At 31.8% G+C, this 22,821-nt stretch overlaps 3 protein-coding genes and 1 long non-coding RNA gene across 4 annotated transcripts in view; 3 read left to right on the top strand and 1 right to left on the bottom strand.

The window, feature by feature from the left end:
• LOC139089635 (uncharacterized) overlaps window positions 1–22,821 on the bottom strand; it is a 42,996-nt gene that overhangs the window by 18,929 nt on the left and 1,246 nt on the right. The window contains exon 2 of the long non-coding RNA XR_011544314.1: window positions 21,246–21,675. This is a non-coding gene — a long non-coding RNA (uncharacterized lncRNA). The remainder of the gene's footprint in view (window positions 1–21,245; window positions 21,676–22,821) is intronic.
• LOC139089625 (protein artichoke-like) lies at window positions 125–8,803 on the top strand. Its single transcript, XM_070639207.1, has 6 exons — window positions 125–1,470; window positions 1,805–2,162; window positions 5,897–5,924; window positions 5,990–7,355; window positions 8,148–8,505; window positions 8,688–8,803. The coding sequence occupies exons 1-6, from the start codon at window positions 141–143 to the stop codon at window positions 8,740–8,742; spliced, it is 3,495 nt and encodes a 1,164-aa protein (XP_070495308.1). The 5' UTR covers window positions 125–140; the 3' UTR covers window positions 8,743–8,803.
• Window positions 3,397–5,924, top strand: LOC139089634 (leucine-rich repeat-containing protein 15-like). Its single transcript, XM_070639216.1, has 3 exons — window positions 3,397–4,764; window positions 5,349–5,706; window positions 5,763–5,924. Exons 1-3 carry the CDS (start codon window positions 3,426–3,428, stop codon window positions 5,815–5,817), a joined length of 1,752 nt encoding a protein of 583 aa, XP_070495317.1. The 5' UTR covers window positions 3,397–3,425; the 3' UTR covers window positions 5,818–5,924.
• LOC139089621 (protein artichoke-like) lies at window positions 9,308–13,858 on the top strand. Its single transcript, XM_070639201.1, has 6 exons — window positions 9,308–10,660; window positions 10,729–11,086; window positions 11,406–11,451; window positions 11,681–13,043; window positions 13,118–13,475; window positions 13,740–13,858. The coding sequence occupies exons 1-6, from the start codon at window positions 9,325–9,327 to the stop codon at window positions 13,792–13,794; spliced, it is 3,516 nt and encodes a 1,171-aa protein (XP_070495302.1). The 5' UTR covers window positions 9,308–9,324; the 3' UTR covers window positions 13,795–13,858.

Below are 22,821 nucleotides of genomic sequence, written 5' to 3'. Positions count from 1 at the left end.
ACAATATCTAATCTGTCAACTAATTCCTTTATCTTATCAATAGTATTAGACATTAACTAATTTATTGACTATTTGTATACTTAAAGGCTTGATTTTTGAACTAACTTCCTCAGTTACTGTCGAGCCTAAAATCAGTCGAGATGGATATTAAAGTGTTTATAGTGCTTATTGCTTTTATTGGTTCTGCATTGTCACAATCACTAAGTTGTAACTATGCATTGAGACAAAATTCACAATATATGTGCAATTTGCAGATCAATAATCCAAATGGATTTGATAATTTTACACAAATTGAAGGATTTCATTATCCAGGAATGAATAATGTTTTTGTGACTGCAATTGTTAGAAATGCTACAGGATCAATATCCAGAAATGTTCCACGAGTTATATGCTCACAATTTCCACATGCAACATTCATCGACTTGTCATACTTGGAGATTGAGGATGTTGATGAGAATGCATTTAGAGGATGTAAAAATTTGGATTGGTTGAGATTATATAACAACAGAATTGCACGTCTTCCTGACAATGTATTCATGTACAACAGACATTTGACTTATATTGATTTGGAAAGGAACTTGTTGACGACTTTACCTGAGAATACATTTGCCAATCAATTGGCTTTAGAGGCTTTAGATCTCAATAATAATCCAATTGCTAATCTTCCAACTGGAATCTTTAGAAACTTGTGGAATCTTGAGTTTTTGTACCTTAGAAATACGGGAATATCAGCTGTAAATTCAAGATGGTTCGATAGTTTGTTCAATTTGTTCTATTTCGACATGTCCAATAATAATATAACTCAAGTCATTCCAAATGATGCATTCCGTAGTTTAGTTAGCCTTGAGAGCTTCGATTTATCTTATAGCAACATCAGATTTATGAATCCAGAATGGTTCCAAAGTATGGCACGTCTTCACTATGTATTCATGAGTAACAATATTTTGCAGACAATTCCATCAAATCCATTCGTCAATTCACCAAGCATCTATGTCCTTGACTTCGGTAGTAATCATATTAGAGAAATTTCACCGAATGCATTCTCAAACATGCCAAATTTGCAAGCCTTAAGTCTTGAAAATAATCAGCTCGCTAGACTTAGTCCACGCTGGTTTGATGGAAAACCTCACCTTGATGCAATTTATTTGAACGCTAATCGAATCACATCAGTTCCAGTTGGAATATTCTCAGAACTTCCTGCCCTTAGAACATTGGATTTAGGAACAAATAACATTAGAACCATTCATCGTAGCTCATTTGGATCTACGATTAATTTAGGATATTTGAATATTGAAAAGAATCAAATTAATGCTGTTGATGAGAGCTTTTTGAGAGATGCTAGACGTTTGACTTATTTATACTTCTACGATAATGTCTGCGGAACTGGAAGCTACTATGATTTTGCTAACAGTATTGAAGTTTTCATAAGATCCTTTGAGAGATGCATAAGGAATTTTGGATTTGTTAGTGGTAAGTTAATGAATATTTGAGGAACAGCTCCTTAGTTGCTGCTCCATTAGCTCATTCTCATTAGCCACTTGCTACTCTGTCTATATTATCATTAAACCAAGTTCACGTGACCTTATATTCAGACCTATCCAAATAATCAACAAAGTACCATTATATAACTCAATTTAGCTACTTGTACTTCTATAAATATTATTTTAAGACTATCGGTCAAGTGCCTTATTAGAGCGATAATTCTCAGCAACAATGTTATCAAAATAAGTCCCGATAATGTCAATAGAAACACCTGAATATGTCACGATTTCATTTATTATTTTAATCTTATCTTATTTTTTAGAGAGAACAACAGAAGCAGGTAGCAATTACAATTTCGTACAAGGAATGAATCCAGGCTCATTCCTTGAAATTAGTTCATCACAGGAAGCTCGAGTTGCATTGACTGGATTTAATATAATTTGGAATCCAATGCTTGAGATTGTCTTTGGCAGTGACTTAATTAGAATTGTCAGGAATCAAGAAGAAGATGTTGCTGTTGTTCCAAATCAAAACCTTTTCAGACTTGATGCATGGAATAGTTATAGAATTACATGGACCAGAAACGTTATTTCTATTTTTGAAGGAAATGATGAGTTTCCATTTATTGCTTATACAATGCGCGACTTTTATCCAGTTAATTTCATGGGATTGAGATCAGAGTAAGACTGACTTATATTATTATTATTACATCTAACAGACAAAGAGGATGCTTTAATGGTACAGGAATGCCATTCCGGTACCCAAAAGTGGCCTCTTTGTCTGTTAGGGTACGATGAATTGTTAATAAATTATTTGATATATTCTAGACATAGTCAAGCTACCTGGATAATTGAGCCCCTTCGAATTCCTCCACCAAACCAAGGACCAAACCCACCTAATCCAGGACCAAATCCACAAGAAGCCTAATTTGAATGATATCAATAACTAGTCTATAATAAATTCAGCATGGGCTGTTCACTTATTATGTAACGCAAAAAATCGACTTATTGACACCTCTTCTTCTTTCTACACCACAATTATCATTGATTGAGTCGTAACATATTGTCAATACCCTCCCACTAAGAGCATTACGTAATAAGTAAGCGCCTCTTATGTATAAATATAAATATTATGCTTTGTTAAATAAATTTTTGTTATGAAAGTCCGTTATTTTTCGATTTATTGAGTGCAAATTCTGGAATGTAAAACTGGAATCCAGTCTGATTGACGAAAAGCTGAACCTATGCCACATTTTCGATCTATTCGACGTCATTTGTCATCCAGGATTATTTACATAACAGGTATCCCCAGATAGCAAAAATCGATTAATTGATCAAAAATCCGGCATCAAGCCGACATAATACTGACTTGGTGGTAATTCAGTTTAACTGGTACTCCAGTACTCTAACACTCCAGTACTCCTCGGCTTTACATGTTATTATTAATCGGTTATCTAGTTACAAACCAATTTCTAGAGCTTTTCTTTATCACTATTAACTATGGATTGATAAACCACTAAGAAGTGTGCCGAATCAACCAACCAAAGCTCTAAATCACCATTAACAAGAAAGGAGATTCATATCAAGTTGATATTATCAACATCTAAGACCATCTAAATCCTAAATCTCAATTCCAAACTATTTTACAATCATTTATTTATAAATATTTGCTAGAATTTCAAAAATCACCAAGTTTAACTTTGTGGCTGAAATAGGAAATGTAATAAAACTTAAATTTTCTTTCCTTTGCAAACACGTGCATCATACTCGATTATAGCTATCAAATTTGAGATAATATTCTGAATTCATTCTAGGTAAACCTTTTTATGTATTATTTATCTTATCGTGTGATTACGCATTTCTCTATTTATTGACACTTTCACATAAAAAGGTTGACTTTTCCTTGAATGTCTTCAGTCATTTGTGCAATTCAAAAAGGTTAAGATGGAAATAAAAGTGCTACTGGTGCTGTTCGCGTTTATCGGTTCTTGTGTGTCACAAAGAGTCAGATGTGATTATGATTTGATGACTCTTAATGATCGTCAGCACTATACGTGTTTTATGAGCATTGATAATCCAAATGGATGGAATAATTTTACACAAGTTGAAGGATTTCATTATCCAGGAATGAATAATGTGTTTGTGACAGCAATCATAAGAAATACAACAGGTTCATCGACGATTAATATTCCTGATGTTATTTGCCAACAGTTCCCACATGTGACTTACATTGACTATTCATACTTAGAGCTTCAAGGAATTGGAGAAAATGCATTCAGAGGCTGCAGGAATTTGGACTGGCTGAGATTATATAACAACAGAATTCCACAATTACCAGAAAATGTATTTTTCTACAACAGACATTTGAGATATATCGACTTGGAAGGAAATGCATTGACGACGTTGCCTGAAAACACTTTTGTGAACCAGCTGGCATTAGAGACACTAGATTTGAGCAATAATCCACTTACAAACTTCCCAAATGGAGTATTTAGGAATTTATTCAATCTACGTGATCTTCACTTCAGAGGTGCTAACTTCACTGCCATAAATACAATTTGGTTCCAAAATTTATTCAACCTATTGGATCTTGACTTCTCATTCAATCAAAACCTTCAATCAGTTCCAGCTGATGCGTTCTACAATTTAGTTAGCCTTGAGACTTTATATTTGGCCAGAACCAGCATAAGTACCTTTAATCAGCTATGGTTCTCAAATTCTAAGCATTTAAAGCACTTGTTCATGTACGGCAATCAGTTGACTTCAATTCCAGCACAAGCTTTCCTTAGTTCATCAGAACTTTTGACTGTTGACTTTGGAGGCAATCGAATTCGTGATATTGCACCAAGTTCCTTTGATAACTTGCCCGACTTGGTTGTTTTAAGTTTGGAAAGTAATGCAATAACGACAGTCCATCCACGATGGTTTGAAAACAAACCTGCATTAACTTCAATTTATTTTGACTTTAATCAAATTTCATCACTTCCTGTTGGAACTTTTGCTAATGTAAATGCCCTTACTGAGCTAGGATTATGGAACAACAGGATCAGAACGATCAACAGAAATTCATTTGGTGATTTGAGTAATTTAGTTTCACTCGATTTGGATGGAAATGGAATTAACTCTGTCGATGAGAGATTTTTGAGAGAATCTACAAATTTGTACTATTTCTACTTCATTAGCAATGCATGTGCAAACATCTGGTTCTTTGATTTTGCTGGTAATCTTGAAGCAAATATTAGGACACTCTCGACCTGCATAAGGAATTTTGGATTTACGACTGGTAAGTACTACTGTAATTACTGGTCACTAAGAGGCAAAGAGGCTGGTTTTATGATATAGAAATACAAATACCTCACTATACCTAAAAGTGGGCTCATTGCCTGTTAGGGAGTCGGTCTGGAAATTCAGTTTCACTAAGGAATAGTCGCTAAACAGAGGAGGGCCCTACTTTGGGCATTTCAAAAGTATGTGTTATCCTCGAAAACTCAAACAGGCGCAGAAACCGGTTTTGGGTACATTCGTTGTCTTTCTGCGTCAAGAAAGGATGCTTTTTGACTATTAGGGGCAGTCCTATGCCGACGTGACACTTACTAGGTGCTGAATAAGGCTCAAAGCTTTACCATCTCAGAGTCACGCCATCCTGACCCCAGATTTTGAAACAATTTACCATTTTGGTCTATTCAGGACCCATTCAACCAGTTTAAAGCATACACCCAAACCTCAATCCTTCATTCGGGTCAAAAAGCTATCTCAAAATTAATCTTAACAATTTCCTTTACGTAAAAGGCACTTGAATACTGACATAATATTTTTATAAACAATTACTGCACAACCTTATCTTATCAATAATCTCTAATTTGATAGAAAGAACAACAGAAGCTGGTAGCGGATATAGCTTTAGTCAGGGATATCTCCCAGGTGTACATGTAGAAGTCAATACAGAAATAGAAGCTAGCATAGCATTGACGCCATTTAATGTTGTATGGAATCCAATGGTTGAAATTGTATTTAATAATGATACAGTCAGGATTATTAGAAATCAAGAGACACAAGTTGCCATTGTTCCAAATCGAGGATCATTTACACCTGGTGCTGGTAATAGATTCAGAGTTTCATGGTTCAGACAAGTTATTGCTGTTTTTGAAGGAAATGATCCATTCCCATTCATTTCGTACACAATGGAGGATTGGGTTCCAATTGGATGGGTTGGATTGGGATCACAGTGAGTATTATGGATGTGATTTAATGTAGTTTAGATCCTAATTTTGAATATTTTAGACAAAGTCGAGCATTCTGGTTTTTGGAGCCAATTGAAATACCTCAAGCAGATTAAGCAGTTTGAAGTGCAAAAAATTAAAGGTTTTTTAATCAAGCTTTATCAGCTTCTGCATTTTTTCTACTTTTTCCTTTAGACCAATAAAGCATTTATCTTATCAGAAAGTTTTAGAATTTGATTGATTAATTGACTTGTTTAAAAGTTTAGACTTTCGTTTTAATATTTTCAGTCACTGACGGAGGTTAAATCAGTAAAGATGGAAATAAAAATATTATTAGTGCTGTTCGCGTTTATCGGTTCCACTGTGTCACAAAGAGTTAGTTGTGATTATGAGTTGAGGACAGTTAATGGTCGACAGTCATATACATGCTATATGACTATTGATAATCCAAATGGATGGAATAATTTTACACAAGTTGAAGGTTTCCATTATCCAGGAATGAATAATGTTTTTGTGACAGCGATCGTACGAAATACATTAACATCATCGACCCCTAATGTTCCTGAAATTATTTGCCAGCAGTTCCCACATGTAACTTACATTGACATGTCATTCCTTCAATTACAAGAAGTTGGTGAAAATACATTTAGAGGATGCAGGAACTTGGACTGGCTGAGATTATATTACAACAGAATCCCAAGTCTACCTGAAAATCTATTCATCCACAACAGACACTTAACATACATTGACTTGGATAGCAATTTATTCACAACTTTCCCTGAGAATCTATTTGCTAATCAACTTGCCCTCCAGGCTTTAGATCTTAACAATAATCCACTCACAAACTTGCCAACGGGAATCTTCAGAAACTTGTGGAACCTTCAAACACTCTTCTTGAGAGCTGGATCATTGCCAACAATTAATCCAGGATGGTTTGCCAACCTGATCAACCTTAATTACCTTGACCTTTCATACAACGTATTTAATCAGACAATTCCTTCAAATGCATTTGCAAATTTACTTCAACTTGAGACTTTCTATCTAGTTCGAACTGGTTTGACGACATTTGATCAAGAATGGTTCCGTAACATGCCACATCTTCTATTTTTGTACATGTACAGCAATCGATTGACATCAGTTCCAGCTAATTTCTTGGTCAATTCACCAAATTTAGTCAGAATTGACTTTTATGATAATTTAATCACGGAAGTGTCACCAAATGCATTTGACAACTTGCCACAATTAATGGAAATAGATCTTGATAGAAATCGTTTGACAAGAATTCATCCACAATGGTTTGCTGGAAAGACAAACTTGATTTATGTTTATCTCGATTTTAATCGAATCACTGGAATTCCAATTGGAACTTTTGCTGATAATAACAATTTACAGTCACTTGGCTTGTGGGACAATCAAATCAGAACAATTAATCGTAATTCCTTTGGAAATTTGAATCGTTTGAGAACACTTGATTTAGATGGAAATCAAGTCACTTCTGTTGATGAGAGATTTTTGAGTGAACTTACAAGCTTGTATTATTTCTACTTCTCGGATAATGTCTGTGGGGACTTCTTCTTCTTTGATTTTGGTGCCAATATTCAAGCTAATATTCAAAGATTTGCAACTTGCATTAGAAATTTTGGATTTAATATTGGTGAGTATAATTTGAAAATTGGGATGAATTTAGCAGCGAAAATGCCGCATTTGTCAAGTAGTTAGAGCGTCGGACCAGCCTTCAGGGTGAAGGAGGACAGCTTTGTGTCTTGTCATTAATACGACGACGCATTGCTGCTTTAGCCAAATATTTCGATTTATGATGCAATTGATGATGCTGATGTCATAAGAATCAAGTTGGTACAATTTGAATGTTCTCTCAATGAACGTTATTGACTCTTAGCTTTAGACAGTTGCATGACCTTGTTCAAAGCCTAGAGTGATTGCTATTTATGCAAATTGAGTTGTATAACTAAAGCAGCTTCAAATTGTCAAATTTCGACAAAACAGGAAGATTAATACAATAATCCTGACACCCTTTAACTGGACTAACTATACTGACATTTTCCTGGAAAGCACAGCTTACATCATTTCAACGTAACCCTAGGTCTTGACCGAATTCAATAAAATCTGACCTCAGCCCAGAGTCTAGTTAACCTGAGGCTGAATTTTTGGGTTTCCTACTAAGCCGTGTCTCTTCTGAGCTTGTTCCTTAAAATTGTATATCCAAATCTCAATCCTTAATCCCCCAAACCCTACCACACTCCATCTATCCCCCAATATCTCCTAATCAAATTTGTTATTTAAAGATTATTTGAAATACAAACAATTTTGATAAAAAATTTCTAATTATAAATTTGATAATGGCGTAAAGCCACTCAAGTGCTGACATAATAAAGTAAGCAGGAAGATTGCAATTTGATATCTAATCAATATGATTTGTTATTTACAGAAAGAACAACACAACCGGGAACAACATACAACTTTGTCAATGGATATCACCCGGGTATGCATCTTGAAGTAAATTCTGAACAGGAAATCAACATTGCATTGACTCCATTCAATGTCGCATGGATTCCAATCGTTGAAATCGTGTTCACAAATGAGACAGTCAGGATTCTTAGAAATTATGATACACAAGTTGCCATTGTTCCAAATCTTGGTGCATTTAAACCAGGTGGTGGAAATAGATTTAGAGTGACTTGGTTCAGACAAGTTGTGTCTGTATTTGAAGGAACTGATGCATTCCCATTCATTTCTTACACAATGGAGGATTGGGTTCCAATTAGCTGGATTGGATTGAGATCACCGTGAGTATTATTAGGGGGTCGTTCACTTATTACGTTCGCTTTTTAGAAGGAAAGGGACATTCTGCAAAAAAAAGAGGTGGAGGGTCTTAAAATACAGAATTTTGCGTAACGTAATAAGTGAAAGGTCCATTTAAAATTTAGTTGGAATTGACTCTAATATTGAAATTTTCTATATTTTACAGACGTTCACAAGCTAACTGGTTCTTGGAGCCAATAGAAATGCCTGCGGAAAATTGATAATATTGATGTATAAGTGAATTAATAAAGCCTAGAGAGGCAGTGTTTTCGGAAATAAAAATGGAATTGTATTTTTTTAGTATTCCCGAGCAGCACATAAGAAGAAGACTCTGACATGGAGCTTTTGAGGATCTGCAGCCATTAGGCTCCACTACTGGGCACTTAAGGCTCTTGCACTGAGCATTTAAGGCTTCGCTGTCACATAGCTATTTTTATGCATCCATAATGGAATTGTCTTCCATTTGGTATCAATTACAGAGCTCTATTGGAGCCTGTGAAGCTCCATGGTGGACTCTTCTTCATTTGTGTCGCTCGGGAAAGTTGCTTGCCTGAGATTGCCACGGAAGTCTGAATTTATCGCATATTTTTGAGCACCTAAAACCATTTCCTGACTAAACTTATGACCAATTAATCCATTAAGTCAGCCCTTCCTATTTTGCAATAACACTCCTCAAATTGGCACATAAAACCTTTATCTTATCAAAAAGAACTCTTAATTGCTTAATTACAGATTGTGCTACCTTAAATTTTATAACTTTCTATTACATTTTTCAGTCACCGATAAACCATAAATCGGTAAGGATGGAAATAAAATTATTAATTGTATTATTTGCTATTTTTGGGTCAACCTTATCACAATCAATTAATTGTGAATATAATGTAAGACAGTATGGAGGTGATAGTAGCTACGCGTGTACATTAGCCCTTGATAATCCACAAGGATGGGACAATTTTACACAAATTGGAGGTCGACATTTTCCTGGAATGAATAATGTCTTTGTGACTACAGTTATTGCAAGATATTTGTCAGTAAGTCGCAATGTCCCTCAAATAATCTGCTCGCAATTCCCGCATGTGACTTACATTGACTTGAGTAGTTCACAAATTGAGGATGTTGATGAGAATTCATTCAGAGGCTGCAGAAATTTGGATTGGCTGAGATTATATAACAACAGAATTGCTAGACTTCCAGAGAACTTATTCGTCCACAATAGACATTTGAAGGAACTTGATTTACAAAGGAATTTGCTTACAACTCTGCCTGAAAATCTGTTGGCTAATCAGGTGGCACTTGAGGCTCTATTTCTTGATTTTAATCCAATAACAACTTTCCCTAGTGGAGTATTCAGGAGTTTATGGAACCTTAAAACACTGATTTTGTACCGTACACAGTTGAATACTATTAATCCTGCTTGGTTCCAAAATTTGATCAACCTTGATACTTTGGATTTGACATTAAATCCTCTTAATCAAGCAATTCCTGGCGATGCATTCCAAAATCTTAATCAGCTTACCGTTCTGTACATGGCACAATGCGGCATCAGAACAATTGATTCTCAGTGGTTCCGAAATACACGAAATCTTGCTTATTTGACCATGTTCGGCAATGAAATAACATCAATTCCGGATAATATGTTCAACAACATGATTGATCTCTATCTACTTGACTTGGGAATCAATCAAATCAGTCAAATTTCAGCAAGTGCATTTGACAATCTGCCCAATTTACTGATCATGGCTATTGACTATAATGCAGTCACCAGTCTTCATCCACGATGGTTTATTGGAAAAACGGAACTAGTTGAACTTTATTTAGATTTTAACTTTATTCCATCATTGCCAAATGGAATCTTCACAGACTTACATTCACTTAACGTCCTGAACTTATGGAGGAACAATATCAGGACAATAAGTCGCAGTTCTTTTGGAACAATGCAAAATTTGAGGACTGTCGATATACAGAATAATCAAATTAATTCTATTGATGAGAGATTCTTGAGAGAAGCCACAAATCTTTACTTCATATACATCAATCAAAATCTCTGCATTAATAGAGCATTCTTTGACTTTAACAATAGAATTGAGCAATACATTCAAGAATTTACAGGATGTATACGCAATTTTGGATTTAATGCTGGTACGAAATATTTAATTTATATTATCAATAGCCACAAAGCAGCTTTCATATCTTATCAAATTTCACAGAAAGAATAACAGAAGCAGGTTCTGATTACAACTTCGTAACTGGTTTCAACCCTGGAATGCATGTTGAAGTGAATTCAGACCAAGAAATCAGAATTGCATTAACACCTTTCGATTTTGTGTGGATTCCAATGCTTGAGATTGTCTTTGATGCTGACATAATCAGAGTTATTAGGAATCGAGAGACACAAGTCGCTGCCATACCAAATACAGGAATTTTCATACCTGGAGCTGGTAATCGATACAGAATCACATGGTCAAGACAAGTTGTGTTGGTATTTGAGGGAAGTGACGAATTTCCGTTTTTGGCTTATACGATGCAGGACTGGTTCCCAACACATTTCTTGGGATTGAGATCAGAGTGAGTATTTTTTGGAGATTAGGAAATACAGGACTTAGGTTGAGGGGATTTAATAAGTTTTCTAGTCAGTGAATAGAGCGATTTAATCGCATTAAGGCAATGTTTAGTCATCATGATCATTGCATGACGTAAAGATACCCTGACGGCACCCAAATGGCTGGTTCCGTCCCATTATTATGTCGAAATAAAGCTTGCCTCATTGTGCCATTTAGGGCTTCTTTACAACTTTGAGCATCTTGCCTAGTTCATGACTAATTTCTAAATTAATCGAATTCGAATTAATCGAATTCTAAATTAAATCTATATTTTTACAAAACAGGCAAAGCAGAGCATCTTGGTCATTAGAACCACTCCAAATCCCTGCAGCAAATTAACAATGGTCTGTAAAATCAATGCAGCACTTAGCACTTTATCAGCATCAATTAGCAATAGAACAATTCATATCAAATTAATAACAACCAATGCATTAAGACTGCAACTTTTGTTTTAAAAATCCAATAAATTTTTTTTTATCTTATCTGAACTTTTTTTAATAACACAAATTTGAGATTGTTTATATGCTTAAAGGTTATTACTTCCTACTAATTGCTTCAGTTGCCACTGAACTTTAAGTCGATTCAGATGGAATTAAAAGTGTTAATTGTGCTGTTGGCTTTTGTTGGATATTCATTATCTCAATCCATAAGATGTGAATATAACTTGAGTTGGATTGTAACTGATCCAAGATATTCGTGTGTCTTAAACATTCAAAATCCAAATGGATGGGATAATTTTACACAAATTGAAGGAACTCATTATCCTGGAATGAGCAATACCTATGTTACCATCATTTATGGACAATATTTGTCATCAAGTCGCAATGTTCCTCAAATTATATGCTCTCAATTTCCATTCGCAACTTTGATCCAGCTAGCTGGTATAGGAATTGAGGAAGTTCATGAAAATGCATTCAGAGGATGCAGGAACTTGGAGATTTTGAGGTTATATAACAACAGAATCCCACGACTTCCTGAAAATTTATTAATCCACAATAGACACTTGGTGGAAATTGATTTAGAAAGGAATTTGCTGACAACCTTGCCTGAAAATATTTTTGAGAATCAATTGGCCCTTGAGCAGCTCATCCTTGATCATAATCCAATAACTAATTTCCCAAGTGGAGTTTTCAGGAATTTATGGAACCTTAAAGTGTTGTTCATGTACCGAGCACAACTAACAACAGTAAATCCAGCATGGTTCCGAAATTTATTCAATCTTGAGGTTCTAGATTTGGATAATAATCATTTAAATCAAGAAATTCCAGGTGATGCCTTTGAGAACCTTGGACAGCTTCAAATTCTGTACTTGGCTTCATGCAGCATTAGGACATTCAATCCTCAGTGGTTCCGCAATTTGGGTTCTCTTGTGTATTTAATTATGTTTGATAATGAAATAACGGAAATTCCAGCCAATTCCTTTGCAAATTCACCAAACCTTCTTGTTCTTGATATTGGAATCAACATGATTAGTGAAATATCACCAGATGCATTTACGAATTTACCAAACTTAATGACATTGTCACTTGACTATAACGATATAAGTAGTATTCATCCACGATGGTTTGAAGGCAAACGTCACTTGTCGCAGCTTTATTTTGATTCTAATTCAATTAGTTCCATTCCAATTGGTGCCTTTACAGACTTAAATGCTCTTGGTTCTCTTAGCTTCTATGATAATAGAATCAGAACCATAAATCGTAATTCATTTGGAACAATGCAGAGCTTACGTGATGTTGATTTTGAGAATAATGTAGTTAATTCTATTGATGAGAGATTCTTGAGGGAAGCATCAAGGCTGTATTATTTAGCCTTAAATGATAATGACTGTATCGATCAATTTTTCTGGGATTTTGTTGGTGGAATCGAGCAAAATATTCAAGAATTTACAAGATGTATAAGAAATTTTGGATTTAGTTCGGGTATGAGAAATTTAATTTAATTAATTTTATCAATAGCCACACAAGTAGCTTTCATATCTTATCAAATTTTACAGAACGAATAACACAAGCAGGTTCTGATTACAACTTCGTAACTGGTTTCAACCCTGGAATGCATGTTGAAGTGAATTCAGCCCAAGAAATCAGAATTGCATTGACACCATTCGATTTTGTATGGATACCAATGCTTGAGATTGTCTTTAATGCTGACATAATCAGAGTTATAAGGAATCGAGAAACAGAAGTTGCTATTATACCAAATTTAGGAGTTTTCACACCTGGAGCTGGAAATCGATACAGAATCACATGGTCAAGACAAGTAGTATTGGTGTTTGAAGGAACTGATGAATTTCCATTTTTGGCATATACGATGCAGGACTGGTTCCCGACACATTTCTTAGGATTGAGATCAGAGTGAGTATTTTTGAAGGGACTAAGAAAATTAAGACTTGACTTGAGGTGATTCAAAGAAATTTTATAATAGCCGAAGAGAGCCACTAAATCGCTAGGGTTACATGGAACTAATTATGGTTCACAGAACCGTCCGAAATATTGGTCCTATGAACCAATCCCCATAGAACTTACCACATGGTGCCGTTCGGGATTTCTTTATAACTTTAAGCATCTTGTTTACTTAATGACTAAATTTAAACTAATTTGAATTTTTTTTACAAATAGGCAAAGCAGAGCATCCTGGTTTTTGGAGCCAATTCAAATTCCTCAAACAAATTGAATTTAGTGCTGAATCTTTGTATAAGAATTTTCAATTTGCTAATAAATGTTTATCTTATCAGGTATTTGCTGAGTTGCTTAAAATTATAAATTTGTTTTAGATCATCCACTGATTCAGATGAAACTAAAAGGATAGTGAATGCTCCGAAAGCACAAGTAAGGTTCATTGTAATGTTGGACTCTTCGTTAATTTGACATCAAAACACCACGACTGGTTAATTCTGTCAAGTTTGAAACTCTAAACTTCACCAATCAATTGACATTATTCATAGAAGTTGGTTAATCAATCCAACATCTGGTATCAAGCTGACTTGACGTGTTATGGTACAGGATTTAAATATAATTGTACACCAAGTCAGAGTCATACCGGTCTTGGGTCGGATTTTTAGTGATTATCAGAATTGTGCTGTATTTTTGGGTATATTCTAAAATTTAATATTATTAAGCATCAACCCACTTAAAATACTTCATTAAGTGACATAAAGTCAACACCAAACATAATTTGACTGAGCATCAAAAACATCACAAAGACTTGTCCCCCACAATGTTTACACCTGTTCTTACAAAAATTAAATTACGTCTAAAATGCTAATTAATGAGATATTAACATTAAAAATTCACCAGCTAATTGGGTCATTTACAGATGAAACAAACGTGATAAAATTCATGACTTCAAGTCCCCCCCCCCCCCCCTGCTCGAAATATCAAATATCATCCATGATCACGTTCAGGTTTTCTTCTTCTATTGTTTCAAAAAAAAATCTTGCGATTATTTCTTGACAATGAACACACAATCAAATGGATGGAATTATTGGGTTGGTGACTTAATTCTTGGACACTTTCAGGTGAGATTTTGAAACTTTAATATCTTTGCAATGGAAAAAGATTTCGGAATGAAACAAAAAGCAGTTTATAAATCAAAATAGAAATATGTTTTCTGATGAGTTTAAATTTTCCATATGTCAAAGGAAAACTTTGTGGAAATTCGGGAAATCAAACTAAAGTCGAAAAAGATACGTCGATTTGGTTCAAACTCGCTTTTCTCTAAATTTTTCCACTGAGTAATACTGAATCTTTATCTTAAAATTTAGTACTTACATTAAACTTAAAAGTTCCGTAACTTTTAAAATTTTTCCTTGGAAAACTATCATGTGACGTAATTTTGAATTTTCCTTGTTCAACATTTGAAAAAAATGGAAAATCTCAATTTTCTCAGAAACTAAGCAATCAATTAAAAAACTAATTATGTAGTTTTATGCAGCATAATTGTAAGTAAATTTTGGCATATAAAGAGTTCCCTAATTTGAACTTGCCCTTGGGGCCTGTACGGAGGGTCCGGAAAAAGTATCGTGTTTTCAAAAACTTTATATGCCAAAATTTACTTACAATTATGCTGCATAAAACTACATAATTAGTTTTTTAATTGATTGCTTAGTTTCTGAGAAAATTGAGATTTTCCATTTTTTTCAAATGTTGAACAAGGAAAATTCAAAATTACGTCACATGATAGTTTTCCAAGGAAAAATTTTAAAAGTTACGGAACTTTTAAGTTTAATGTAAGTACTAAATTTTAAGATAAAGATTCAGTATTACTCAGTGGAAAAATTTAGAGAAAAGCGAGTTTGAACCAAATCGACGTATCTTTTTTGACTTTAGTTTGATTTCCCGAATTTCCACAAAGTTTTCCTTTGACATATGGAAAATTTAAACTCATCAGAAAACATATTTCTATTTTGATCTATAAACTGCTTTTTGTTTCATTCCGAAATCTATTTCCATTGCAAAGATATTAAAGTTTCAAAAACTCACCTGAAAGTGTCCAAGAATTAGATCACCAACCCAATACGATAGTTGAGAGTTGGCAAGGTCGACGACAAAAAAACAAATCTCGAAAGTTTTGCTTCTACTTCCACTTCAATTAAACAGCTCTTTTTTACAGCTACTTGATGATGAATTTTTGATGAGCAAAAAATTGTCGTCGATTTTAAATTCATTTGCAAACAAGACAGGAAAGAAATGGAAGTAAATGAACGATATATTTTGAGCTTGTTAGGTAGCTACGCGCTATGAAAAGAAGCATGAAAAGTAATTATACACAAAAATTATTGTAAAATGGAAAACAGTTTTATTATGCAATAATTTTCATATTTTTTTACTTTTTCGAATGTGTTTTTATGTAAAAAATTAAAAAAAAAAAAAGTTATAACATTTCATTTAATTTCTTTCATTTTTTGCTGCTGGAGATATAAAAAGTTTTATTTTTGAGGTAGGAAAATTTGTGGGTTTTTTTTTATAGCATAGACTATGTGGAAGTTCTAGCATTAAGTGAGAATTCAAGTTGGGAAAATTATATTTTAAAAGTTTTTTTATTTTATTGTCTGAAAAAGGAATTAAATTTGAATGAACTTAAATTCATTTTGATGAGTTCATTGGCTTGTCTGGTTGGTATTTTGGCATGTTCATGCAGTCTTTTAAAATTTTGAAATAATTTAATTTGAAACTTTTGAAATTTTTTATTTTTAAATTTAAAAAATTATTTAATTTAAAACTGAACTTAATTTGAAGGTTTTTCTAAATATTTCAATTTATTTGTAAAATATATTTAAATTTTTTGTTATTTTAAATTCAAAAATGTGTTCTTATTTAACAGAAAAAAATTGGAATTTTCAATGAAATTTTTGAAATAAATAAATATGAAATAACTTTACAAAAATTTGAAAAAAGAGAATTATTGTAAATTTTAAGAATTTTAAAATTTATTGTAAATTGTATATAAATATTTAAATTCCTTTTGAATCATGTTTTTAAATTTTCTTCACAATTTTAAATTGATTTTAGAATTTTAAATAAAAAAAATGATAAAGTTTTAAAAAATTTTTAAAATAAATCTTAAATAAACTTTAAATTTTAGTTTTTCTTAATGAAACTTTTAAATTTTAATGATTTTAAATTTTAAACTTCCTCTCAAAATATTTTTTTACACACTTTGAATTATATTTTCATTTCATAATTTAATTCAAAATTAATCTTCAATTTCAATTTCTATTTTTTGTGATTAATAACTTCAAATTTGCAAACCATCAGATTAGAATATTTCTCAGTAAAATTCTCCACAAGGATGCTTAATCTCACTTAACATCAAAATATAAATTTCCATATTAATTCCCAATGACATAATCCTAGCAAATAAAAATGATATTTATTTTAATTTCTTTATCAAAACGATCAGCCATCATTATTCACTTGTCACTCCATCTCACAAAATTCTTGTTTTTCGATAGAATAATGCACAGCAGGTTGATTTCATCTGTCGAAAATCTGAATATGCTTAAGATCAAATTTTATTGAGTTTTTTTAATGGTTGTTTACAAATTTTTGGTTTGTATATAATTAGGGGGCTATAAATATAAAATTTCTTGAGAATCTTAAAATTCTAGGGATTTAGAAAATATCTAAAGTGAGTTTTAAATAATTTTTAAAAGACTTCTTTTGAGAAAAAAATGTTAAAAATTCTAATTTTTTCAAATGTTAAATAAAAATTAAGATTTGAAATTAAAAAAAAAAAATAATTTTAAAATATTTTTTAAAATTTTGAAACTTACAAAAATTATTTTTTATAATTTATTTAAATTCTTTTATTTATTTTAAAACTTCATTGAAAAAATTCAAATTTTTCTCTTTGTGTGACACCTTTAGTAACTAAATAATTGATTTGACATTCGCGATTAATTCTACACATGACAAAAAGATTATACGAGAGAATAGTTAACACAATAGTGATTATCATGTAAATATTATGAATATTCATACAACGACATAGAAAATTGTGACTTAATAATTAAGAAATCGTGTTCATTAAAGAAAATATTGAGAAGTTATAATGTGAGCTATTTTTAAAAAAATGTTAAGTTTAGCAAAATTTTATTGAAATTGATGTTTTTATTTTTTTTTTTCAAATTTAGTTTTTTTTTGAAATTTTCAAATTTTTTAAAAATTTTAATTTTTTTTGGAAATTTCAAATTTTTTTTTAATTTATGATTTTTTTTTAAACTTTTCAAATTCCTTTTTTTTAATTTTTTTTTTTAGTATTTCATATTCAATAATCTGCTCGAAATCCATCAAAGGATACAATTTTAAAAACAAATCCATTAAAAAGATCACAAGAAGGAAACCAAACAAGCTGTTGACTAGTTTTTTATCATTTTAAGATTTGCTCATATTGAACAGCTATATAGAAAAAGTCAGATAAACTAGTTAAGTAATTTTATGGACGAGCAGAAAGACTTGATTTTTTCATTCCTACTTCTTGCTGCTTTAGTGCTTTGATATTTCAAACATTTCTTCGTCTTATTCTAATTTGCTGATTTCTTCTTGCTTGTTTTGGACTGGATGATGAGGCAAGAAAAGCAATAAAACTGGATTGGATGAACTAATTAGCAGGAAAAAATTCAGGGATTTTTAATTTGGTATGAATCTGCTTTTGATAAGAATTTTAATTGATTTTTATTGATAAATAGAGTAGTGCAATGAATGCAAGGCTGAATAGCTGGAATATTCTATAAATCAATGTCTGTTAGACATGAAAAATCGATCATACTTGAAACGAGAAAAGTCACATTCAAGAAAATAGAAAATTGATTCTGTATTTTTCAGTGTCATTGACCAAGAAAAATTCAATAAAATATTTAAAGTAAGAAAATATTTTAAGATAATTAAATTTTTTATTAAATAATCGTGACAATTTCTTTGTTTTGTTTGTTGGAATTTTATAGGTAAATGCACGAAAATGGAGTATAAAGAATCCATTAAAAATTATAATAGTCCTTTATTTGTGTAAGAATTGAAAAGTTTTGTGAAAATTTTTAAAAAGGAATTTAAAATTAAATATTCTTTTGAAATTTTAATTGATTAAGGCAGTAGAGTGCATTATTTCATTCCATACCACATACAATTCATAGCATTTCCAAGAATTTTTGACTTCACACAGGTTACCCATCACTGGATTTAGTTAATAAACTTCCCTTTAATTGCTCATTATTTAGCAATAAGCACGCCTATTTATATGAATATATATTGTGTGCTTGGGTCATCGGCAAAATTGAGCACAAAAATTATTGACATAATCACAAAACATTTATCAGGCATCGAACTGCAATTCAGAGCTAGAAATCGATTCGAATTTTATATAGATTCGATAATTGAGATTTTGAGGTGACTGACTTAAGTTGAGTCACTTTCAAGCTCTGCATCTAGTCAAACTCCTCATTATCTACCCGAATTGACAAATAAATCAAAATTTAATCCCAATCATGAACACATCTTGGTGCGGCACAAAAAAAAGTGAGAAGTGTACACATTGAAGCAAGCACAAATATGAATAGATGTTGTAAGTAGACACTTGCTTGTCACCTTCAGAAAAAATTAGTAACTCGAAGATTAAACAATTTTTTTCTTCCTCTTCTTTTTCTTTTGTTTTATCGCTTCGTGAATATTTGCTCAGATGTTTAACAGATATGAGGAAAAACTGAAGATTGAAATAGCAAGTAAGTTGATATTATCAATGAGATTTTTCGACGGGTATTAGCACTGATATGTATTTTTTTGAGATGTCGGATATCTTTTGAAGTATTTATTGATATTGTTGGATATCAAAATGATATCATCAAAGATGTTTCTATTGAATGAGATTATAATAAATGTGGCAGTTTGAATAAATTGGTGGAAGTGACTCAACTTGTGTTAGTTTATTGTAAGTGATGATTCAGAGGTTGTTGTAGAGTCTGACTGGTGCTGGGAGACACATGAAGTCATATTTCGATGTAGTTGGCCTAAATTTTGACCAAAACGAGTACTTACATGCAAACAACTACTCAGAACGTTCCTAAACAGCACAACAGGTTCGCTATAACACCGCTGCATCGCCATACTAACGATAAGATGTGATGCTGTCTTAACAGCTCCTTTAAGATTGATTTTGACCCATTTAAATGCCGAAAATTGCAATTCACCGCATTTTGCCACCTAAAATTCTATTTCATCCAAATCAGACTCCCAAACCCCAACCTTCTTCCCATTTTCTAAAACTATTAATCCCGAAAAATCCAACATCAAGATCTACAAACTTGCATAACATATTTTTATTCAGATTCCAATCTCATATCCTCATTAAAATTACGATCAGTAGAAATTTTCCCATTAAAAGTTGTGAAAGACCTGATACATAAAATATATTTCTCAAGGGTCATCCACTCAGAAAGCATAAAAAAATAATCTTTACTGAAAGTAACAATTCTCACAGAGCTATCAAGCGATTTCCCTCTCAATATACATTTTTCCCACTAGACCTTGAAAGAACGTGAAGTAAGATCAAATGGAAAGGAAATTTCTTTTGTTGTCGATTGTGTTAAGTTAATGTAAAGTGGGTGACAAGATGACTTGGGGATTTGTTGGGAGAGAAGTGTGATCAAGTGAATGATCAGGCTGAATAACATGTTTTCTAGTTCTTTAGGAGGTAAAGAGACCTTTTTTAAGGACTGTAGAAGTTTTTCTGTATCATGAAAGTATGCTAATTGCCTGTTTAAGGTTATAATGACGGCAAGGATATTTTTCAAATTTCTCAAAAATTTTGGAATTTTTTCAAACATTTTCAGACTACTCATTAACTATTTCTGCAAGAAACACAAAGGAAGACTATCAAAATCCCGCTACTGGCTGGTGTCTGAGCCAGGATTTCGAAAAACAGTCAGGATCGCGATCATTCTAATTGTTTCTATTTTTTAATATCGCGATATCAAGCCGCAATTCTATTTAATCATTATTATAGCTCTTAAAACACTATCACATAGTTAAAGATGTTGGAAGACAGGAGGCAGGCAGCTCAGATGACTGATAACATTTTTACCACTTGTAGCTTGGTTTATCTGTCTCTCGAGAGAAGAAAATTTAGGTTTCACTCACAAATCGCAAGGGAATGGCGTTCAGTAACTCCAAAAGCTACTTGATGTAGAGCAGCTATGACAAATTGACAGGTCAATGTGCAGACAGAGAATTTTGTCCAAACTAGGTGACTGAATCAACAACAGAGTCAGATAGAAAGCCTTTTTTGCAACCTAGTCTCAACATAGGAACATGGCAACAGTAAGTAAATAAGCACAAGTCAAATTATTCCCACAAAATGATGCAACACCCCGATAGTCACCCAACAAACAAGCATGAATCATGTCTCTGTTTTATATTCTTTACTACAGTAATTTTGCTACTCGTAATCACCATCGAATGTGAGATCAATAATGATTTTTCCTCTTGACCTCGAACATACTTCTCAACATGAACGTGTGTGTACATTTAATGTGAAGTAAAAGCTCGTACAGGAAATTGAATGTGATAAAGCAAAAAAAAAATTTTTTTCCTCTCATTTTATCTGAACATCAATAATCGTGCAGGCACACTTACCTATTTTCCTTTTTTGTAGATTTTTTTATTATTTTATTCTTATTCTTTTAACGTTGAAGACACTGGGCTTAATTTTTTATTATTTTATCAAATTTAAATCTCTTTCACTCGATCAGCTCGTGTGGATTTTTTAAGTTTAAATTCCACCGAAAAAAAAATGAACAATTATTGAACTTTTAGTTCGCGAAATGTTGAATACTTCAAATCTCGTTTCTTTATGCTTTAATCTTCTTTTTGCAATAAATTTTCTTCTTAAATTCTCTTTTTTTTTATTATTTTTTGATATTTTTTTCACTGCTTCACTGTTTTTTTTTGAATAAATTATCTCAATTTCTTTCACATATTATTCCGTCTTGATTATTAAGAAGATTCTTGGCTTGTTTTGCGAATCTTTCTTTTTTTTGGAATTAATTAATTTGTTTTTATGGTTCTGTGGAGATAAAAAATAAAAATATGTTGATCATAAAATTTTTTAAGAATCTTTGAATTTTTGAGCAGAAGTTTTGCATTGATTTGATGATTTTATGGGAAAAGTGTGGATTTTTAGGTCGAAATTTGCATTGATATTTTTAGAGTCAGGTGAATTTTGATTTTTAATAATAGACTTGAATTAGAACTGATTTGTAATATTTATTGAAACTTTTAAATGCTGGAAGATTTTATCTGTAAATGTTTCTCAAAATTAATAGATAGCCATGACAATTTAAAATTGAGAATAATTTGAACAAAAAATTAGCAACCTTAATAGAAAAATTTAAATTTTAATATTTTAATTTAAAATTCCAAATTTTAATCGAAAATTTGTTCAATGAAACTGAGAGTTTTAAAATTAAACAAAAAATTTTAAAATGAATCTTAAAACAAAAACTGATTCTTTGGAGGCTTAATTCTATTTAAATTGATCAAAATCAAAAATTGTTCAATGAACTTCAAATTTTTTGCAATCTGAAAAAATCAATTTTTAGCACAAAAAAATTTTCAAACTTCACAAAAAAACATCAAATTTTATTAGAATCCAAAAATAGGCATTTTTCGTAAAATATGAAAAATAAATTGAATTTTCACAATTTTGTAACTTTGCGAATTTGACAATTTTGTAATTTTGTTTTCAAATCAAAAATTGTAATTTCTAAGATTTTTCACATAAAAATTATAAATTTTACGATCTTTTCTCACCAAAATTTTTAAAATCGTGATTTTTCGATTTTTTAATTGAAAAAAATTTTAAAAGCTTTAAAAAAATCACAAATTTTACGATTTTTACTATACAGTTTACTTAATTATTCAATTTTCATTCACTGTTCTTCTAACTTTTCACAATATTTTTTAAATTTTAATCCAATTTTTCAATGAACTTCAAAAAATCTCCAAAACTAACTCTTGCTTTGTATATAAAATGATGCAAAATTCGTTACTGATATGACCTTCAATAATGTTACGTTTTTAACTTGAACTGTTAAATATAAAAATAATCTTTTATACTCAAATAAAATGAATAATAAGTAAATCTGTTGAAGGTAAACACAATTTTAACTTATTTTCTCAGAAAGCGCTGAATTTCCTATGACACATCAAA

This window comes from Chironomus tepperi, unplaced genomic scaffold, assembly GCF_022539635.2.
Source record: "Chironomus tepperi strain 1889 unplaced genomic scaffold, CSIRO-AGI_Ctep_v1 contig_184, whole genome shotgun sequence".
NCBI classification, from domain to species: Eukaryota; Metazoa; Arthropoda; class Insecta; order Diptera; family Chironomidae; genus Chironomus; species Chironomus tepperi.
This window is presented reverse-complemented; position numbering and strand designations above follow the sequence as displayed.